The following is a 20548-nucleotide window of genomic DNA, read 5'->3' as shown; positions in this document are numbered from 1 at the left end:
ACTGCTTCACTTGTAATCGCTGTGCGCATGACAATAACATTTGTGGCGGAAAAAATGTACTCAAAGGTACAGCTATTGATTATTAGTCTGTTTTGAACAATAATAGCTATTAGACAGACGCTAAAACATCTGGTTCACGAACAACTCTCACGTTGTTCGTTATTTATGCTTTTATTTTGAAACACCTTTCCGGAAGTCTTGATTTTATATTCCGGCGAAGTTAACATTAGCCAGCGTGAGGGCGGTGTAAGAGCAGATTTTAGACCGGTTACGCCGAGGAGAACACCGGGGGATAGTGAACCTAACCAGAGCCCTCGTAGCTATTTGATAAAGAACAACACCGGACTGTCACGTTAACCAACCGGGACGACGGATTGTGCCACCGACCGGGTAAATACTCATATCAATCTTGTGTGTCGAGTTGCTAGTTGCCGTCGGCTAACCGTTAAAGCTAACTATCGCTGTTAGCTTATCCACCGCTAACGACTCTCAGCTCAATTTAACCAACTCCGCGTCTAAACTGTCACAAACATCTCCGACACTGAACATAATGTTGGTTTTTCTTTCAGATACAACAGGAAGAACTTCAAAGGACGGAAGCGGGGACATTTTGTGCAACTTTGAGCTGTCAGCCGTGGTGAGGCAGGTCGGGGAGAATACTCAACGTTAAACTGAGGGGACCCCCGAGCGGCCCGGTTACACATCAGCGACCGAAGCCGGGGGGCCGCGTAGCCGGGGGAGCGGATCTATAGTCACGTTTAACCGGAGAAGTAATTACTGGGGGCCGGGTCATCCGGACAGAGACCTCATGAATGGAAATCGGAACAACAGGTGGGAACCCCCGACTAACCGCCATGCTTAATTTGGTGTCCAGGTGCTGCATTTGAGTTATTTGCAGATAGCGCGGAGTGCGAGACACAAGCTAGACCCCCATGATAAAGTATTTGGGAGCTGCAAGTTGATCTAAGTTGTTAATGCTGTGTTTAAATAAGTTACCAGGCTATCATGGACACGTGTGCAGAAGCGGCTCAGCTTGAAAACTATTCAAATTCCCATCTCCAGCTCTAACGGGAGTAACATACTGGGGGCTGTTTTACCGGTCATTTTTGCGCCTCGGTGTGCGCGTGCAGGCGTGTGTTTATGCCCCAAACCAGTCTGACGGGTTTTTTTCTGATTGGCTACGTCATTCTTTGCCGGCTGTCAAAGGCAGGTGGTGATCCCGTCAGGTGTGCGTGATGCCTGAGAGAGACTGTGTGTGTGTTTGAAGGGCAGCCTTTCACACTAGCTGCTGCTATAGCAACCCTAGTTATTGCATAATGTTAACCATAATGTTAACCACTGCCTGTGTTAATTACAAATCAATTAAGCATGGCAGTCAATTTATTTAATTGCTATGGGGCACAATTTGTGAGTCACTGCTTGTGTATTATTGATGATGTTGGGGTCAGTGGTGGACTGGGAGGGAAAAAACAAACTGGTTCACTGAAACCGACCCATTCATTCTCCAACCACTGCACCCATTTTTCACAGAATGAGCAGTAAAGAACAAAGTTACAGTAACATGTATGTTGAAATTTTAAAACATTGTCAGACTGTACAAAATCCTACTATATATTACATTTATAGTGGTGACGGAGAACAGCAGTACACCTTAACAACTGAGAAGCTGGAAGCTGAAAATGTTTGGCCTTTTTGATCTTGTTTCAAAAGCGTTTGTCCAGAATATCCGCACTTCACGAGTGTAAAGAGGTTAAAACAATATTTATTTGAACGGTATATAAGTTTTACACATTGTTAGTCTCCAGTTTTAGAATACAAATACATAATTTATTGATCCAGAGGGGGAAATTAAATTTCTTTACTGTTACTTTTTACACATTACACATGGACCCATTCACTAAGAAAACATGTGTGTCCTGTCTGTAATGCAATAAAATACGTTTCTTAACTAGTTGTTAAGTAAAGGGATTTCTGTATGGTTTAGTGCCACTTTAAGCATATTTTAATGATTATCTGTATAATATTCAAGGAATTGCAATTATTTTGGCCAGGATTATCGGGCAAATATAAATAAGATAAATAAAATGTTCACATCGTCCTATAGCTAGCTTGGCTCCTCGCTCTAGGACACCTCGGCAGTGCCCAGGAAGCGAACTGGCACCTGTCCAGCTATCGGTCCATATACCATACTTGAACCGGCGACTCTGCAGTTCCCCAACCGAGTCCCCATGGGCTACCACCCCCAATTAGAGTAGCGACGTTTGGACTGTAAGACGGTTCATCAGTGAAGAACTCTCTCAAAGTGTGTGGATTGGTTGAATGTCAGCTCTTGGTGGGCTGCTACTGGTCATGCGGTGCATTTTTATCATGAAGCAGCCTGATAAGAGGTCATCTATCTCTACATTGTTGCTCATTCTACAGTGAACTTTTGTGTTTTGGGGTCATTACTGGTGCAGCAGAATGTTTTCTATAATTCCTCATAGAAATTGAAGGCTTAGTTCCTTTTGTTGTCACTTTTTGACTTGCCTTTCTCTAGGATCTTCATCAGGTCGGAAATGGTCAAAACAGACTGATTACATCCGGTAAATAGAAGAAACACTGGATATTATTCAATATTGCATCACATAATAACGTAACCAAGAAAACGACTATCACAATGCCATCAAAATAATCAACAACTACTGACCATACAAATAGAGTAAAACATAGTTTCAAAAGACATTTCAAACAGTTTTTGTCACTGGAGCTCCAAGATGAATGAGACAAATCTGTGCGCGCCTGTTTTTCCCTCTTCCTGCCCAGCATGCTTTTAGTTGCCGTGGAGAAACTGTAGCAACATAGGCGCCGTGGCAACGGCATAGGGGAGGAGGGGGCCTGGGGACGCGTCAGCAGGAAGAGCAGTGTTTTATGAATGATGCCTGGTTACAACAGGTCCAGGGTCAGCCCTCCACCCTGACAGCAGCTGAAACAGTCTTATATTTTCAACCCACAGCTGCTCTGTCGCACTCATTTCACTGCCACTTTCATTCTTGATGCTCGTTTTCGGCGGTACACTTGTTTTTACTTTCTTTCATTACAAACAAAGCCCACCTCTTGTTATCGTAACAGATTGAGGTCTGTGTGCAGACGTTATTGTGTGTGGATCCTCTGACTCACATTTATGGAAATTGTGCGGTCGTGTGATTTGCACCGAGTACTTTCCAGTTTGGCATTTCTGAAAATTGGTGTCAGATCGGCGTGGTGTGTCACCCGCCCACTTCTCCTTCCGTCTGGCAAAGGCCACGTCAGTCAGGAGACGTCTGTGACCGCGGAGCTGGTCTTTATTTAATATGTCACCACCTATCTCCGTAGCCTTTGTCTATACGGTCCATACAGCGTCGGCCCCTTTTCTTTCCGTTTTGTCAGTTCGACATGAGGAAATATTTAACGTCTTCTTTTGTGCCAGCTCCTTCCACCTTATTAACCACTTCCTTCCTCTCACAGCTCCTTTGAAAGGGTACAGTACATTCTTGTTAACTGGTCTGGGTTCTGTTGGAGCTGCATTGAGACGTTTGAATGTTGGGACACAGATGGTCCGGAATTGACATAAATGCCGATCGTAGATAAGGTTGATATGAATATTGTGTCAGTGAACGGTTTCCTAACTACGTCCAACAGATGTGGAGCCACGTTGGCGCTCATCTTTAGTCCGAACACTATACGTTTGAATTATTAAGACCGTTACTGTAATATGAAAGCATATTCAAATCATGATTACAGCAATGACATCATTTGCGTGTGATGTAAACACTGGTTTACTTGTACTGATTGATTTTTGGTCTTTGTTGTCGTAGGAGACGTTGGAGCAGCCGCTGAACCCCCAGTCCTTTTCACGTTGCCAAGGCGACCTGGCTATGGCACCCTTGGGAAGCCCATCAAGCTTTTGGCCAACTGCTTCCAGGTGGAAATACCCAAGATCGACGTCTATCTGTACGAGGTGGACATCAAGCCTGATAAATGTCCTCGCCGGGTCAACAGGTAACGGGACAGAGCTGTAGACCATTTGGAATGTGAATCGATGAGACTGAATACTTCTTTAGTCCTGGATTCATGCTGCATGTTGATTGTGGTGATGTGTTTTGTTTTATTTTTTTAATCCCTTTTCAGGGAGGTGGTGGACTCCATGGTTCAGCATTTCAAGGTGACCATCTTTGGCGACTGTCTGCCAGTTTACGATGGGAAGAGAAGCCTCTACACCGCTAGACCCATTCCTGTCGCCACTGGTGGGGTAAGACACTACATCAAAGTTTGTGTTGTCTGGGCCAACATTAAAAGTAGAGTTCAGCTTCTTCTTCTCAATGGAACATCCTGAAAATGGGCTCATTGGCGTGAGGCTTTTTATTGTTGATCTCAAAATCCTTGTTTTCCTCTTCAGGTCGATCTGGATGTCACCCTGCCAGGTGACGGTGGGAAGGACCGCCCGTTTAAAGTCACCATCAGGTTTGTGTCGTTAGTCAGCTGGCACATGCTGCACGAGGTGTTGACGGGACGTGCCGTGGCCGAGCCGGTGGACCTGGAGAAACCCATCAGCACCAACCCCGTTCACGCCGTGGACGTCGTCCTTCGACACCTGCCCTCCATGAAGTGAGTTTTCTCCCCTTGACCATCTACAAAGATTTGTTTGTAGTTTCCTTTTCATAGGAATATTTCCAAAGAATAGTAAAGAGATTCAGACCTCATACTAAAATACCTCAAATCACATCTTATTGTAGCTAAATATTTGAGATGGGAATAAACTAATTACTACGGTTAAACGTTCGGTGAAATGCTTTGCTCAAATTATGACTAGTCCTTCAAAAATAATTTCAAATTGATGGCCAAATGCTGTAGTTTACCTTTACCATATTACAGTTTTCAGTATGAAGATGAGAACGAAGATAAGAGTTTGATCTAAATGGCAGTAAAGATTTCTTCTGGTCGAGAAATATGAGTTACTGTAGCGCTCCCTAAATGTATTATGCCGTTGTCACATATTGTAACAATACTCAAGGTGGGTATATTTTTCCTATATTAGGTGGCCCAAGTGGGATTTAAATACAACACAGACAAAAGGATTAAGAGTAAAAAAAAATCACCTTTCATGTATTCTACCTCAATATGCCATTTGCTAAATCCATTTACCAAAATAGTTTTTAGTTAACATGAACGAACTTATAAGTCGGGCAGTGCTTGTGTTCTGCTGCACTCAGTGAACCACACGGGGAACACAACTCAAATCCCAGGTAGAGTTTCTTTGTGTCTCCGTTGTGACCCTGTCTGTCCTCATCAGGTACACGCCTGTTGGACGATCCTTCTTCTCCTCCCCAGAGGGCTACGACCACCCGCTAGGTGGAGGAAGAGAGGTTTGGTTTGGATTCCATCAGTCAGTGCGGCCAGCTATGTGGAAAATGATGCTCAACATCGATGGTGAGTATGCCCTGTCTGTAAAGTACATGTGAAGCTACAGCCAGCAGCTGGTATGCTTAGCTTAACTTAGCTTAGCTTAGCGCAAAAACTGTAAACGGGGGGGAAACAGCTAGCCAGGTTCTGTCCAAAGGAAACAAAATACACCTACGAGCACCTCTTAAGCTCAGTAATTAACACAATATATCTTGTTCTTTTAATGCTTACAAATACTAAAGGTTGTAAACTACACCTTGTGGTTTTATATGGGGTTGTGTGTTGGACTATTACACAAGTCTTCTCTTCACTACCGTCATCCAGCGGAGACTCCAGGACGTTAATGTGCCCGGCTGAGAAATAGTCCAGCACAACATAACAGCTCAAAACCAAAACCTCTCATTTTTATTGGTGAGTTTAGATTTTCTTGGACAGAACCAGGCTAGCTTTTTCCAGTTGTTATGCTAAGCTAACTGTCTGCTCGCTGTAGCTTCATACGAGTTGATGAGAAGATCAACACCATTTGGCCTCAAATAGTGACCTGTGCGCTTCATGGCGCTACATAAACCAAAAGAAAAAGCTATCGCCATAGTGATTTGACAGTTTGGTCTCCTCCCGTATCTTTTCAGTGTCAGCCACAGCGTTTTATAAAGCCCAGCCAGTCATCCAGTTCATGTGTGAGGTCCTGGACATTCACAACATTGACGAGCAGCCCCGCCCTCTCACTGACTCCCACAGGGTCAAGTTCACCAAAGAGATCAAAGGTATGTCGCCAAGGAAAGGCAGCTTTTGTTGCCTTACCCCGTCTGGCTGTTTGTGTTGTTGTTTGGGAAGCTACTGTTTTCATGTACTTGCAAACAGAAAGATATGTGAATGCGATATCTCAGGAACACCTGGAGGGGATTCCTTCCATCATGTTGTATAAACTGTAACAGTACGTATGCAATCATCCCTCACCCACCATCGATTGATTGGTTTCAGAAACTAGTGCTATAATTAGAAGGTATTTATTGGCTCTACCTTCCAGGGGCCGTGTTCACAAACATTCTGATACTCTCAGAGATCTCCTAGCGTAGCCGGAAAGTCCTAGCTTGGGAATGATTTAGGAAACGTCACAGAGCATGCCTGAGCAAGGAAGGGACAGAAACCTTTAGCTTAGTGAGGAGGTGTGGTTGACCCCATGGCTAGGAATGAAAGAACGATGCACTTTTAGTGGTGATGGGCATAGAACGGACGGTGAAATCGATAGGCCTAATAGTGGAATTCAGTCTCTATTCATGGTGTAATAGTGAATATTATTTTATGTAATGAGCATCTCTGTTGAATACATTTTGAGCCATATACCTACTTTAAAAGTAGCTGACAAAAGGCCCAAAACAGGCCTACTTGCGCAGTAGCCTATTCACACACCGATAGTTGTTAAATATATTTACCATGCTGCCAATTATAGAACTTAATATATTTGGTATTGAAGAGGGGATATGACTGAGCTTTCATTAGTTTCTGTGCTTGCTAGCCTAGTCTATATAAGCAGCATGCAAATCTTTAAACCAGCGAACACTGTTGCATCTTTCCAGTCCATCTTAGTGTTGCGATTACTTTCATTTCTGGTGTGGTTTGCGTTGGGTTGGAGATGTGAGCGCATCTCTAACGAGATCGTCCACAAATACGATCACTGCACGGTTTAATCTGTAGCGTTTCATTAACCCACTGTCATTCAGCGTTTGGAGAATATTTCTCCTCCTTCTCTCTCTTTCCACCATTTTCTCGTCTGCTTAAGAAACTCTCAAAAGTCGTCCCACAGCTTTTCTCCTTAGCAGCTCTCTGAAGGGCTAAGATGCTTTGTGACTAACTTTTATCTTCACCAGGATCTGGTCTTTACTGTGAGGGGAACCTCTGAGAAAATCACCATCATTCTCTTCATTTCTCAGAATTTAGTCACTAAGAGCAGCTCGTTGTACTAGGAAGCTTTATGAATACAGGCCCAGGAGTTGAGTAGATTCTTTGTATCGTATGACAGTTTATTTGTTACATAAAAGAGGTACAGACGAGAGCTGAATCTTGGTGAAGCAGGCTTTTAAGCCTGGTCATTTGTTCCACTGTTTCGTTGGCAACATTTAAGTGACGATGCTTATTCCTCCTTCTTCACAGGTCTTAAAGTGGAAGTGACACACTGTGGAACCATGCGTAGGAAGTACCGAGTCTGCAATGTAACACGGCGCCCTGCCAGCCTCCAGACGTACGTTTTCTACATCGCACCCCGGTAGCTGTGGGCTTCAAATCCAAGCTGTCATTGGCTCTCATTAACGGGAGATTCCTTGTTGCCTTCAAATCCACAGATTTCCGTTGCAGCTTGAGAGCGGTCAGACAGTTGAGCGTACAGTGGCGCAGTACTTCAGAGAGAAGTACAGCCTGCAGCTAAAGTACCCCCACCTGCCTTGTCTGCAGGTGGGCCAGGAACAGAAACACACCTATCTGCCCCTGGAGGTAAGGACTGATGGGGACTGTGTGATTCCACTGCCAAATGCTGGTAAAACCTTTTGAGAACATTGTTGCTGTCAAATTTATTCAAATTCTATTTCAGAGAGTCAAAGCTCATTTTCACTTTTACTCATAAACCAGTGAAATATAAAATTCTATCAGTACCATGAATTAAATATCCCGTTTCATACCCAACACACTGTTTAATAATATCGTACCTCGGCATGAGTGAAGGTCAGCCTGGTTCCGGCCTTTCAACCGCAGCCAACTCCAATTGGTCCAGATAATTCGAGAAAAACAGTGACAGAAAAATGGCAGCAAGTGTGTTTCAGATGCAAGTGAACTACCCCAGCTTCTGTCAGCTGTAATTAGATGCAGAGGGATCCAAACCTTTTCCATTGGTCGCACTGGTGCGCCTCATTTAGGTGCACCGGCACATAATATGCACTGAACATTTTTCAGTGTGCCTTTTACTCAAAAAGTGTTGAAGAAATCAACGTGTAAAACGCTGCGTGCAAGATGCTCACTGGACTAGCCTGCGAAACTGGCCAAGGCCGGGTTTAAGTGCAATCCACATGTATTAAATTGGAATGAGAGTAGCGTAAAGTGTGCGTAACGAGTAGGTTTGGGTGGTATTACGGTATACCAGGGTATTTAGAAACCGACGGAATAATTTTCAGTACATACTCGGCTTTCTATGATGCTGTATTGATGTGGAGTATTGTAGTGCACAGCACGAGCCACCAGGAGCCAGTCTCTATTTTGGGAACGAGGGAAAGAGGTGGGGATTACAGGACGTGTTTGGGGGGTATTTTGGCTTTAGTCTTCTTCCAACTACATGATTTTATTCAACTGCCGCCACCACCCACATGTCATCTCTGTTCAGCACATCGATCTGACGCTGTGTGTGATGTTACTCGGTGTGCGGTCAAGAGACAGAGAGAGGGAGAGAGAGATTAGCGCAATGGTGAATATGAAATAAGTAGTAACGTTATAGCTGTGAAAGTAGCAATGCAGTGTCTGCACCTCAAGACCCAAGCCAAGCTCCCCTGTCTTGCTTGCCACCTACTGAAAATTAACTTATGCCCAGGCTCACTTAAGGCGGGCAGATCTTTTAAGGTGGACCGGCTATGCTTATAGTGACAAATAATGTCGGGTCTGGGTTTGGCCTCTCAGTGCCTTGCACAGGTGTAACGGGTACTGCAGCATTTTTCTTGACTTAAAAAAACCAGTAGTTGTCTTCATTACCAGTAAGGCTGTAATGATATTCTCTCTCACACACACACACACACACACACAAACATACATCAGGCGACCAATGAAAACATTTCATTACACTCTTCAGATCATTGTGTGACCACAATGAACGAATGAAGTGAAACAAAATGGTAATTCAGTCTGATTATCAGGCTGTATTCAAATATGAATTAGCCTGATCTGATGTTTTTTTCCATTTAGGTGTGCAACATTGTACCTGGACAGCGCTGTATTAAAAAACTAACTGACAACCAGACATCGACCATGATCAAAGCAACAGCCCGCTCTGCCCCAGACAGACAGGAGGAGATCAGCAGGCTGGTGAGTGGACGAGAGACAAAAGGACACACAGCGTGCTTATTTTTTTCTGTTATGATGTATCATAATAATTTTCTCTCTCCTCAGGTGAGGAGTGCAAATTACGAGGCCGACCCGTTCGTCCAGGAGTTTCAGTTCCGCGTGCGAGATGAGATGGCTCAGGTGACGGGCCGCGTCCTGCCGGCCCCCATGCTGCAATATGGCGGCAGGGTGAGCTCTGAACCCTTTATGGTACCTTCCCTTTAAATCACGCTGTGTGTGTGTGTGTTCGTGTTCGTGTTCGAGACTGCAGGGTTTCCCCCAGTTTGAATTTGTATTTACAATCCTGACTCTTGACATCTTGACGCTTCGTGGCTCTGAATTTCAGTGCCAGAACCAAAAACGTACAACAAAAATGTAAAACGAGCTACACTCGGGCTATTCTGTGGGGAAACCCTGTGATAACATCTATAGATTTATTTTTCTCACATTTGATGTGCTCACACAGTACACTACAATTATCTCTGATTGCATCGCACACGTCTGTTCTACTCTTTCTGTCTGTGATCGTTTGGACTTTGCTGTCTTTTTACACATGCATGCTTTTGTAAAGCGATCACATGTAGAAGCTGTTTCAATTTGAAAGAAGTCTGTTTTGCATGTCTGCCATAAAATGAATGCATGAGCCAATGAGAAGCAAGCACAGACTAAACCTACAATTGAATGCGTCTCTAATGCCACGATCGGCCAATCACCCAATGTCAGCCCATTAATTACACAGTAGCCTTTGATCTTGAGATCCCACTGGCTGCCCGACTCCTTTGAATCTCTGAATCCATACGTTGTCCGTGTCCTTTTGTACCGTTTGTGTCCGTGTTACTGCCAGTCCCAGCAGATCAACCCTGCACTGTTGTTGCAGAACCGCACGGTGGCCACACCAAGCCACGGCGTGTGGGACATGAGGGGGAAGCAGTTTCACACCGGAGTGGAGATCAAGATGTGGGCCATCGCCTGCTTCGCCACCCAGAGGCAGTGCCGAGAAGAGATCCTGAAGTGAGTTCACAAAAATCTCTGTTGTTGCTCAGTTCAGTGTAGTATCGACGGATTGAATGTAAGATGATACATATATTTGCATCTGAAATAAAAAATAAAGTCTCTGGAAGCTATAGTGAAAATTTCACATTTAAAGAAACCAGTCAAATGTATTTAGATAAATAGAAAGCAAGGTCTTAAAGGGTATTTCAGTTGCAAAAATGTTCTTACGATAAAAAAGCACAGATTAGTTTCTCCTTAAGTGACAAGTGGAAGTTCAGACTTTACATCCATGGGTCGCAATACACCAATACTCTATTGGTAGTGACATGAAAAACTAATGTTCGTGTATGGTCATTTCTTTTTTTCCTTCATGCTCAGGAGCTTCACTGACCAGCTGCGTAAAATCTCAAAGGATGCTGGGATGCCAATCCAAGGCCAGCCATGTTTCTGTAAATACGCCCAGGGAGCCGACAGCGTGGAGCCCATGTTCAGACACCTGAAGAACACCTACGCTGGGCTGCAGCTCATCATCGTAATCCTGCCGGGGAAAACGCCTGTCTATGGTACGAAGAGTAACTATTTAGAAACCCGCAGCACAACAATAGTAACGGAAGTCGTCAGTGGGATTAGAACGGTTGGATCTAAAGCTCTGACCTCGACAAAAAAGTAGCCGCACTTCAGTCATATGAAGTTTGTGAGGCGTTTTAAGTTCAAACAGTAAACAGTTGTTGCAGAGTTAAAGGAACATCCCATTTCTTTGACCCACAGCTGAGGTGAAGCGGGTGGGCGACACCCTCCTTGGCATGGCCACCCAGTGTGTGCAGGTGAAGAACGTAGTGAAGACGTCCCCTCAGACCCTCTCCAACCTGTGCCTCAAGATCAACGTCAAGCTGGGAGGCATCAACAACATCTTGGTTCCACACCAACGGTAAAATGAACACAACAAATAAAGACGAGTGTTCTTCAGTCTTTATATTTTTACAAGATACTTTGCTTAACGTGGTCACATTGACATTTATCTTTTTCTCTTTGCTCACTGCCAGTCTGTTGGCTGTTAAAAGAAGACTGTGTTGCAACATGACTGATTGATTCATTGTGTGCCTCTTTTCATCCATCCAGACCCTCTGTGTTCCAGCAGCCTATCATCTTCCTCGGGGCTGATGTCACTCATCCTCCAGCAGGAGATGGGAAAAAGCCGTCTATTGCAGCGGTGAGACTTCACTTTAGATAAGAACACACAAATGGACAACAATCTTGTATTTCCTCTTCACATACACTGCTCATATCAGCCCGTGTCTACTGCCCAAAAGCACAAAACAGTGTTTCCTGTATATTTTATGGCCTAATTAGAGTTTTTATAACAAGGCTCAAGACTTTCCAAAAGGACACAGTAAACTCACTATCAATGCGTCCGGGGGACACACCCTATTTTTCCCTGATAATGCTACATGTGAACAACAAATACGTGTTGAAATCAGCAGGAGGAGCGCTAGATAACGTTAGCTGTTAGCAGCCGGTTGGCATCGCAGTTCTGCGAGGCTAACAGCTAACGTTAAAGGAGGTATCATTGAGTTTAATTATGGTGCGTTCAAGCCCTATTCAGTAAAGAAAACAATAGTATTAGGCAAGGTATATTATTATTTTCACATTAATTTGAAATAGATATTAGAGAGGAAGTTATTAGCTGTTTAACTTCCTAATACGAGCTCAAAAGTATTTGTTTGGTTTCTGTTCTTTTACCGTGGTTTTGAATCGGGTATCGAGAATCGTGTAATTTCTCTGGCATTACTGACGAAGCACAGAAAAATGATTTCATAACTGCTCGTCAGTTGCAATGCTTTTGCATGTAATTGCGTTTCTGACCCATGTGACTGATGCTGTGCCTCTACAGGTGGTGGGCAGCATGGACGCCCACCCCAGCAGGTACTGCGCTACGGTGCGGGTCCAGAGGCCCAGACAGGAGGTCATCCAGGACCTGGCCTCCATGGTGCGAGAGCTCTTGATCCAGTTCTACAAATCGACCCGCTACAAGCCAACCAGGATCATCTTCTACAGGGACGGAGTGTCAGAGGGACAGTTCAGACAGGTATAACCTCTGGTTCCTTGTTTTATTCTCCATTTTTGCTGAATTCTTGCACGTTTCGTTTCCTTATATGGAGTGAACACATGATCTGAAGTTCTTGACTTTTCTGTGTAGGTGCTGTACTATGAGCTGCTGGCCATCAGGGAGGCCTGCATCGGTCTAGAGAAGGACTACCAGCCGGGGATTACGTACATTGTTGTCCAGAAACGCCATCACACGCGCCTCTTCTGTGCAGATCGCAACGAGCGGGTGAGTAACACAGAGGAGGCACGTTATCAGTGGTACTCTGAGGGTCTTGTAATTTTTATGGCTGCCTACTTTCTATATCTGTTTGATTGATCTGATAAATTGGGGTCAAAGGTTATCTACCAAAATGGGTAAAAAGGGGCATTAAAGAGGAATTTGAAATCGAGGTCACTGATCACGCCTATAAAAGGGATTTTGACCTTCTCTGAGATCATTTTGTTAAATTCCCTCTCAGGTTGGACGAAGTGGAAACATTCCTGCCGGCACCACAGTGGACACAGACATCACCCACCCCTACGAGTTTGACTTTTACCTCTGCAGCCACGCTGGAATCCAGGTACGCTTTGAAACCTAAACTCACTGAAAACCATTCAACACTGGTGGGAACCATAGTTATATAGTGATAGATTCAATGCAGGATGCAAATATATACATAGCAGTATTCCTTCTTCTGTTTGCATCGCCTTTACTGAATTACTCCAGTACACTTGTGGTGGCCAGATTGCTGCAGATTTAAAGGGATAGTTCAGATGTTTTGAACTGTAGTTGTATGAGGCGCTTATCCATAGACTGTGTGACTATAGTGAATCCAAACTAACCTTTTTAAAACACCAAAGTCGCACAATAACACAAACAAACTCGAGAAGACAATTTCTGAAGAAATTTCTATATGAAAATCTGAAAGACGTTTGTATTTTCATATTGTCCAATCGTGGTTACTCGAGATCGCCGATACGCAATCCGATCGCCAGGCATGGCTCAACATCTAAAGGAGCTTTGGAATAACATCATCTTTAACATTTTTGCAAGCAATGCAGTTATAGTTACCTGAATAAACGTCTATAAAAGCGTGTAATATTTTTATTGAAAATATTAGAAAGTTCCTTTCCAAGCGTCTCTGAGAACTGCGGTGGCCTACAGGTAGAGGCAGACTGGGAAATCGGAGATACAGTCTACGTTCCAACCCTCAGCTATGGTCATGATGGTTTGTTGGTAACAGAAGGAATTGGATCGCTGATGCAAGTTCCTGAAATGAGTCATTACCAGCGGTGAAAGAATATTAAAGAATATCTAATCTTCCTCAACCACACTTCACCAGCAGAGGCTGGATGAGTTTCTATTAAGTAACCAGACCTCCCCCTAATTTTAGCCGCTCGTTGTTAGTCCTCTCTCCGCGGAGCTGCTTCCTCTTGGGTGCGATTAACTCTGCTTTACCTCCCCCCCCTCCCCCTCCAGGGTACGAGCCGGCCCTCCCACTACCACGTTCTGTGGGACGACAACTGTTTCACCGGCGACGAGTTCCAGCTGCTCACCTACCAGCTGTGCCACACCTACGTCCGCTGCACGCGCTCCGTCTCCATCCCTGCACCGGCCTACTACGCCCACCTGGTGGCCTTCCGCGCCCGCTACCACCTGGTTGACAAAGAGCACGACAGGTGGGGAGAAACTCTTTTGGTTCAAATCAGATTAGACTTGCTGTTATGTCAGATTGCTCAGCATGTGTGACAAAGCAAAAACATTCAACTAGAATAGCTAGTGTGGTGTCATCTGAAAATGTTCAATATAAAAGTCTAGATGAGTTGGTGGCTACGCAAGTTTAATGTAAAAAATGAATGAGACCGGTGAATTAATGTTTATTTTATCAATTTTTTTTGTACCATGAAGTGGCTCTATGAGACTTCATTATGTAGCAGGCATTTATTTGATACATTCTCCAGACAGGATTAATTCATTATTTTGTTTTTTTAAATGTTACTCTCCATTACTTCTCTCCATCATTTCCCCCGGGCAGTGCGGAGGGCAGCCACGTCTCCGGGCAGAGTAACGGCAGGGACCCCACGGCGCTGGCCAAAGCTGTTCAGATCCACCACGACACACTGACCACCATGTATTTTGCCTGAACGCCTCGACCTCCCTCCATCTTTCTCAGCCAGTCTTAGTGGCTGACTCCCATCAGCCGCATCGACTCAAAGTGACCCCCCCCCCCCCCCCCCCCCTCTTCTTGTGCTGGTGCAGCTTTGATCACTGACAACGGCTGCGACTGCAGGCTGCGTACGGATGTAGTAAGGATGTAGTAAGCCAGAGAGGAGTTACAGCCACATTATGCAATTTGAAACCAGCCAATTGTTTGCATCTCTTGCATCCGTCTGTCACCTTCACCTCCAAGTTTTTCCCACCCCCCTTGTGTTAAAATAATGGCGAGTACAAAAGCTGATGATTTTTTTGGTGCATGGGTGGAAAACGGAGCCAGTGAAGACCCGACTCGCTCCGTAGCCTCCCGTTGAGCCTGTTGTTGCTGATTCTCATTGTAGATGCTTTTACATGTTTTGTTTGTGCCTTGTCAGCTTGTTTAGATACATAATGATGTATTCATGTGTTATTTCCCTCTCTCGAGCTAATGTGCAGCTGCCACGGCAACAGAATGCTCGAAAAAGAAACTAAACTGACCCTTTTTTCTTTTTTTTCTTCCCTTAAAACGACAGTTACTCTTCTGTCTCCCTTTAAGCCAGTGGTTCCTCTCAGTCATTCAGCCAGACAGTAAGACGCATAGCACTGAATGAAATCTTAATTATTATTATTATATATATTTTTAAACGAAGCCACGTACAGCCATCGATGAAGCATTGTACATCGCATGATGCCTTCCTGCGAGGCGAGCTGCATGCAGACTGTTGGAATACAACGCCATGGCCTTCCCTCTCTCGTAGTTCAGCCTGTGTTGTACCAAAGCTTGTGCTGTTTTAATCCTCTCGCTAGTTTTGAATCCTCTTTCTTTCTGACTTAAACCAACGTTCAGCAATAGATCCGAGCAGAGCCGTTTATATCCTCTCACAGGTTTTACTCGAGGAACCGACCAGTTTTTAGTTGTCAACGAAAACTCCTTTTGGTGCAATAAGGTGTCAGCGCAGAGAGCCGGTCCAGTGGTGGATGTTTTTCAGTGAGTATTCGCGCAGTAAAACTTTGTTTTGTTACGAGTGAGTTTTTGGCAAGTGACGATAAACTTGAGATTCGGAGACGTGTGTGTGAGCGGCATTCGACGTTCTGGTGGACGAGCGCTGCAGACGTGAGGGTCAGCGGTGAGGTCCGATGGTGCACGCAGAGATTAAACAAAGTGCCTGACTTGTGTAGAGCGTCAACTGTTGGTTTGGATGGAAAGCTTGTAATCGTACGTAGGTCTGGGTGCCTCTGTTCATACATTTAGTGAAACGCTCTCAGAATCCCCCCACACGCACAACATATTGCAATCCAATGCTTCTGTCCTGCCATGAGTTTGACTTTTCTGGTGCTTGTGTTTAGTTTCTGTTGACAAGTAATTTAATTTACATATTTCCGACAAAGCCAACAAAAACTGACCTTCATAAAGTTTTGTAGAGGTTCTTGCAGGACTGTTGTGTTGCATTAGATTGTACTGGTGTACCTGTGGCCACTGAGGGTAGTTGTTGGTGTACTGAAGCAGTAGGACTCACTGCCAGTTGAAGACTTCATGTTCACATTTCAGAGTCTTTATCACCTACTGTAGCTTTGCTGCGCTTGTCCTCGGAGGAAGTCTGGGTTTCAGTTCTTTTAACAGTTCTGAGTAGGGCTGCAACTAATAATTATTTTCACCATCGACTAATCGTTTTGTCTAAACGTATCACAAATGTCTGTTCTAACTTCCGTCAGCTCATGGAGATGTATTGGATATCTTGTTTTGTCCCCCCAACAGTCTAAAAACTCAGAGATACACACTTTACTGTCACATATGACAGAAAAACATCAAATTTCTCACAATTTCTGGCTTTTTTTGCTTGAAAACTGAATTAATGATCTAAATGGTTTCAATTATTTTTCTTTCCACGGATTTATCAACGAATCACTGCAGCTCTAGTTCTGAGAGAAAACTGTCTCTATGCAGTAAGGAACTGATGTCCTGCTACATTTGGACACACTGGTTGCTAATCGATCCCAAATAATATCACATGAAAGGACCTCTTCTAGCAGGAATCCAACATTATGAAGTTTATCTATATTTCTTTAATCTTTAATCGGTCATTGTTGCAAGAACGTCTTCGGTTTTTCAATGCCCAGCCATTGAATGTGCTCAGTCATGGCCTTGCAGTATAGTTTAATACAGACAAACCCTTGAGGTTTCATCACTTGGACCAAACCAACGTGCCTGGTCGGGTGGGGGTGGGTGAGGGTGGAGGACTTGGGGGCGGGGCTTTACAGCATCGAGCTGATCCGCTCTGTACTGCTTACTGTGCATGTCACCAGAACCAAACCTAAGCTGCTATGAGAAAAACACATTTATTTAATATTTCATCAGATACATATAGGCTATATATTAATACACAGAGATTAAGAGAATAATGGTATTTTACTGCACTAAGAGTTGTTTTTATGGTTGGACAGAGACGGGATTCTTGTTCGAAGTCGCCCACGGTTCACAACATTTTAATTCTGAGGATGTATCCGAGCAGCTTGTCTCCCTTTGTTTGTCATGCTGGAGCTGTTTCCTAATGTCAGACATTACCAGCATTTCATTTTACTTGAAGAGAATTAGTCGTGGGCATGTCTAACATTGTTGGCTAACGCTCTGCTTGTTTTTTTGGAAGTCTATCTGGAGCCTTAGTACCTTTTTTACGGCGTACAGTAAATTCACCTCCGACAGAGCTGGACATCAGACGCCTTCGTCCTCAAGAAATACAAAGCATTTTTAAGTCTGAATTGAGATATATTTATATGTAGAGGTATTAATGTAATGCACACACCACTTATTATTTTTTTTTAACAAAGTCCTGTTTGAAACGGAAGCCTATGGAAGTATGGCCGTGTAATAACCGTGGTGGTCTGTGATTTGATAATGCAATAGGTTTACTTGTGTGGAAAGCAAAGCTGATATGTATTTGCGGCGTCGGCCTGCTTTGTGGAGAGACCGCCGGGGGGGGGGGGGTCGTTTTTGTGTCGCGCAAGTGATGGGATGAACCATCAACCCTCCTCCGTGTGAAGAACTCCCTCTGCTGTTGTTTTATCATCTCAAAAGCTCATCAAAGAAGTGGACTCTGAACTAGATCCATTTCTCAATGCACTTGCTAAGCAAAGCCTTTTTTAAATTTTTTTTTTATTCGTTTTTTTTTTAAATTCTTCTCGCATATTCATGAGGGGACCAGGAGGAGGGTTGAAAGTTCATCCTCGGACCGATTGTATCCGTAAACAGACTGTGCCTTTCCTGATGGTGCTGAAACAATAACAAACTAAGTAAATCAAAGAAATCTTAACTTTAAGAACGGGCCCGCAGGCCCGAGTCTACATTGACGAGTATATATTGATACATGACAATACTGTAAGGCGTGATTGTGTGCGTATATGTATTTGTTTTACGTGTGTGTGTGTGTGTGTGTGTGTGTGTGTGTGTGTGTGTGTGTGTGTGGATACCTCCGACATATGCCAAGAACACAAAATATGCAGAACTGATCAGTGTGGAGCCGACAGGACCAAGCGGCCTGTGGGGATCGGTTTAGTGGACGGGCACTCTGAAGCACAACCCAAAAACTAACATTTCTAACGAATGAAATAACAAAAATTAGGGGAACACTCACGACTCTGTAGGTAACGAGTAGCTCAGTTTAGACGTTATGTAGCATTATTTATTTACCTTTTATTTCTATAGAGACAGGACGCCTCCCTTACTGCCTCTAAACCTGTTATTTTTTTGTTTTTGTTGTTTTTTGCTCCTTTTTGATTTCTGTGTTCATTCTTAAATGGACGGCAATAATGACGCAATTTTAAACATTTTCTTCGCAATCAGTTTGGCCTTCCCTCAGTGTATGCATGGCTCTATCTCACCCATCTTTTTAAGTTCCTTTATCTTTATTTAGACGTTTACAGACCAGCGACAGCTCTTCTGTTGAGTTGTTACTCCTCGAGTGCCCGCTTCCCATGTTGAGGGATTCCCCACAACAATAACTCTTTACACTTCTGTGCTTGGCTGCATATCATACACAAAGAAAATAATGTTTGGGTTTCACAGTATATTAATGTTTTTTTGTTGTTTTTTTGCTGATTAATAAATGGTGTCACTTTTAGAAGTAAAACTGTACGTCAAGACTTTTATTTTTTATTTTTTTTTTTGTCTTAGCTCTCATCTGATCCTGGTCCTACGTTGAGCCTTTTTATTTGGTTGTCATATTTAATTTTTTTGGAATAAATACTCTGTGTATGAAACATGTGTTTGTGTTTTTCATATTAAGACATCAGAAGGATCTGTCATCTTAAAATGGAAAGGTTTAGAGAGCAGTGAAACGCGCTCACAGACGTCACTGTATTCTGTCTGCACTTTCAATTTCTATTTAAGTTAAATTTTCTTCAATGTCGAAGGGACGGCACACCCCAAAATTAAAAAATACATATGTGGTGCTATTTATCAATCTAGTTTTGGTGTAAGAACCGTTTATTTCCTACATAAAACTTCTCACAACAGGGTCGGTGGATTATGTTGAGTTATGATTTTTGGAAGGAGACATTGCTGTTTTTCAAACCACAAGCAGAGTGCCATATAGTACAATTCGACTGGAAGGAAGGCAACGTCTCTACGGCCGATATCTCCAAAACTAGGCAACTCTCACCAAAGCAATCTAGATTGATAACTAGCACCACATGAGAGAGGGCTGGACTTTATAGAACTTTATGAATTATAGGCGTGCACGGTAAACTAATAAAGCAACTCAGTGCGCTGCTGAACCAACAGGCCTGACTTTACCTGGCGGTGCAGTATACAACAGGACACTATAAAGGGATGCTATGTGTGTTTATGCACTCCACCTTCATAGGTGCACTGCGTTCATTATTACTGACGGGAAATGACGAGAAGGTGGTTATCAGCGAAAGACATACTTTATAACTGCTTATAACTCCAAATTAGCTCGGCGGTGCACCGTCTCCACTGCCTGCTTATGTAACATCCTCTGGTTTTTAATTGTTTAATCCCGCGCTCCTATAAAACACTCAATTTTGATTAAACAGTGTCCTCGTTGCACTGAGTCACAGGATACTCGGTGTGTATGTTTCCAGTGTCCTGCTTCAACCTGCACTTCTACACCGTGGATGGACATGGAACTCCCAGTAATAATTTTCCACATCATGTATTCACATTTTAAAATGTTTCTTTTAAAGATGATTTCAATGATCAACAACACGTAACGTTACAATGTGCGTTAGAAAGTGACACCATGTGAACATGTTGGCCATTGACTTCCTGCTGAATTCTCTCTCACAACTCTCAACTGTACGACGACGCCGTTTGTTCCCAACTGCCACAACGAATCGTATTAACTTACTAACAATAACTTGTGCAGAACTGATGGCTTGACCTGAAACAGTCACATCCACTATACTTGAGTATTGACCCTGCATTGATGGCTAATAAAGGTAACACTTTGTAATGGCAGACTTCAAAACATCACTAAATGGAAGCTTTGAATATTGCAGCTTGACAAAAACAGAATCGGCAGATAAATAACTGAGAAATAAACTTGCCCATTGAAGTGAGTACTGCATCCCTTTCAAGCTCTGGAGCAAGTGAAGCACTTTGGGCTACATGTTTGTGTGAAAGCTGCTTTAGATTAATAAAGTTAAGTTTAAAGGTACCAACATGACGTGAAACAAGGACAAACTTCTCTGTTAGCCACAGGGATTGGTTCTTCTCAGATTGGCCCGAAGCCTCTTTCATTAGTGTGGAAAAACAATTCTCAA

At 43.6% G+C, this 20548-nt stretch overlaps 1 protein-coding gene across 4 annotated transcripts; it reads left to right on the top strand.

Annotated features, from left to right (window-relative positions):
- The first annotated feature begins 224 nt into the window (after positions 1 to 224).
- ago3b (argonaute RISC catalytic component 3b) lies at positions 225 to 19021 on the top strand. Of its 4 annotated transcripts, none has more exons than XM_076106498.1 (20): positions 225 to 390; positions 570 to 831; positions 3834 to 4017; positions 4147 to 4267; positions 4415 to 4623; positions 5309 to 5445; positions 6048 to 6182; positions 7570 to 7657; positions 7758 to 7905; positions 9358 to 9477; positions 9562 to 9684; positions 10373 to 10506; positions 10867 to 11051; positions 11257 to 11416; positions 11608 to 11698; positions 12380 to 12574; positions 12686 to 12820; positions 13053 to 13154; positions 14054 to 14253; positions 14610 to 19021. In XM_076106498.1, the coding sequence occupies exons 2-20, from the start codon at positions 813 to 815 to the stop codon at positions 14716 to 14718; spliced, it is 2595 nt and encodes an 864-aa protein (XP_075962613.1). In that variant the 5' UTR covers positions 225 to 390; positions 570 to 812; the 3' UTR covers positions 14719 to 19021. The 4 variants fall into 4 exon arrangements, with proteins under 4 accessions (XP_075962613.1, XP_075962611.1, XP_075962612.1 ...); XM_076106496.1 differs by having other exon boundaries at positions 10340 to 10506; XM_076106497.1 differs by having other exon boundaries at positions 9562 to 9705.
- The last annotated feature ends 1527 nt before the right edge of the window (positions 19022 to 20548 follow it).

Source organism: Anarhichas minor, unplaced genomic scaffold (assembly GCF_050575085.1).
Source record: "Anarhichas minor isolate MPS153535 unplaced genomic scaffold, ASM5057508v1 ptg000033l, whole genome shotgun sequence".
Lineage (NCBI taxonomy): Eukaryota > Metazoa > Chordata > Actinopteri > Perciformes > Anarhichadidae > Anarhichas > Anarhichas minor.
This window is presented reverse-complemented; position numbering and strand designations above follow the sequence as displayed.

Coding starts and splice junctions, on each gene's coding strand:
- ago3b (XM_076106495.1), top strand. Junction 4,268..4,414: donor TTCCTGTCGCCACTGGTGGG/GTAAGACACTAC, acceptor TTTCCTCTTCAG/GTCGATCTGGATGTCACCCT. Junction 11,699..12,379: donor AAAAGCCGTCTATTGCAGCG/GTGAGACTTCAC, acceptor GTGCCTCTACAG/GTGGTGGGCAGCATGGACGC.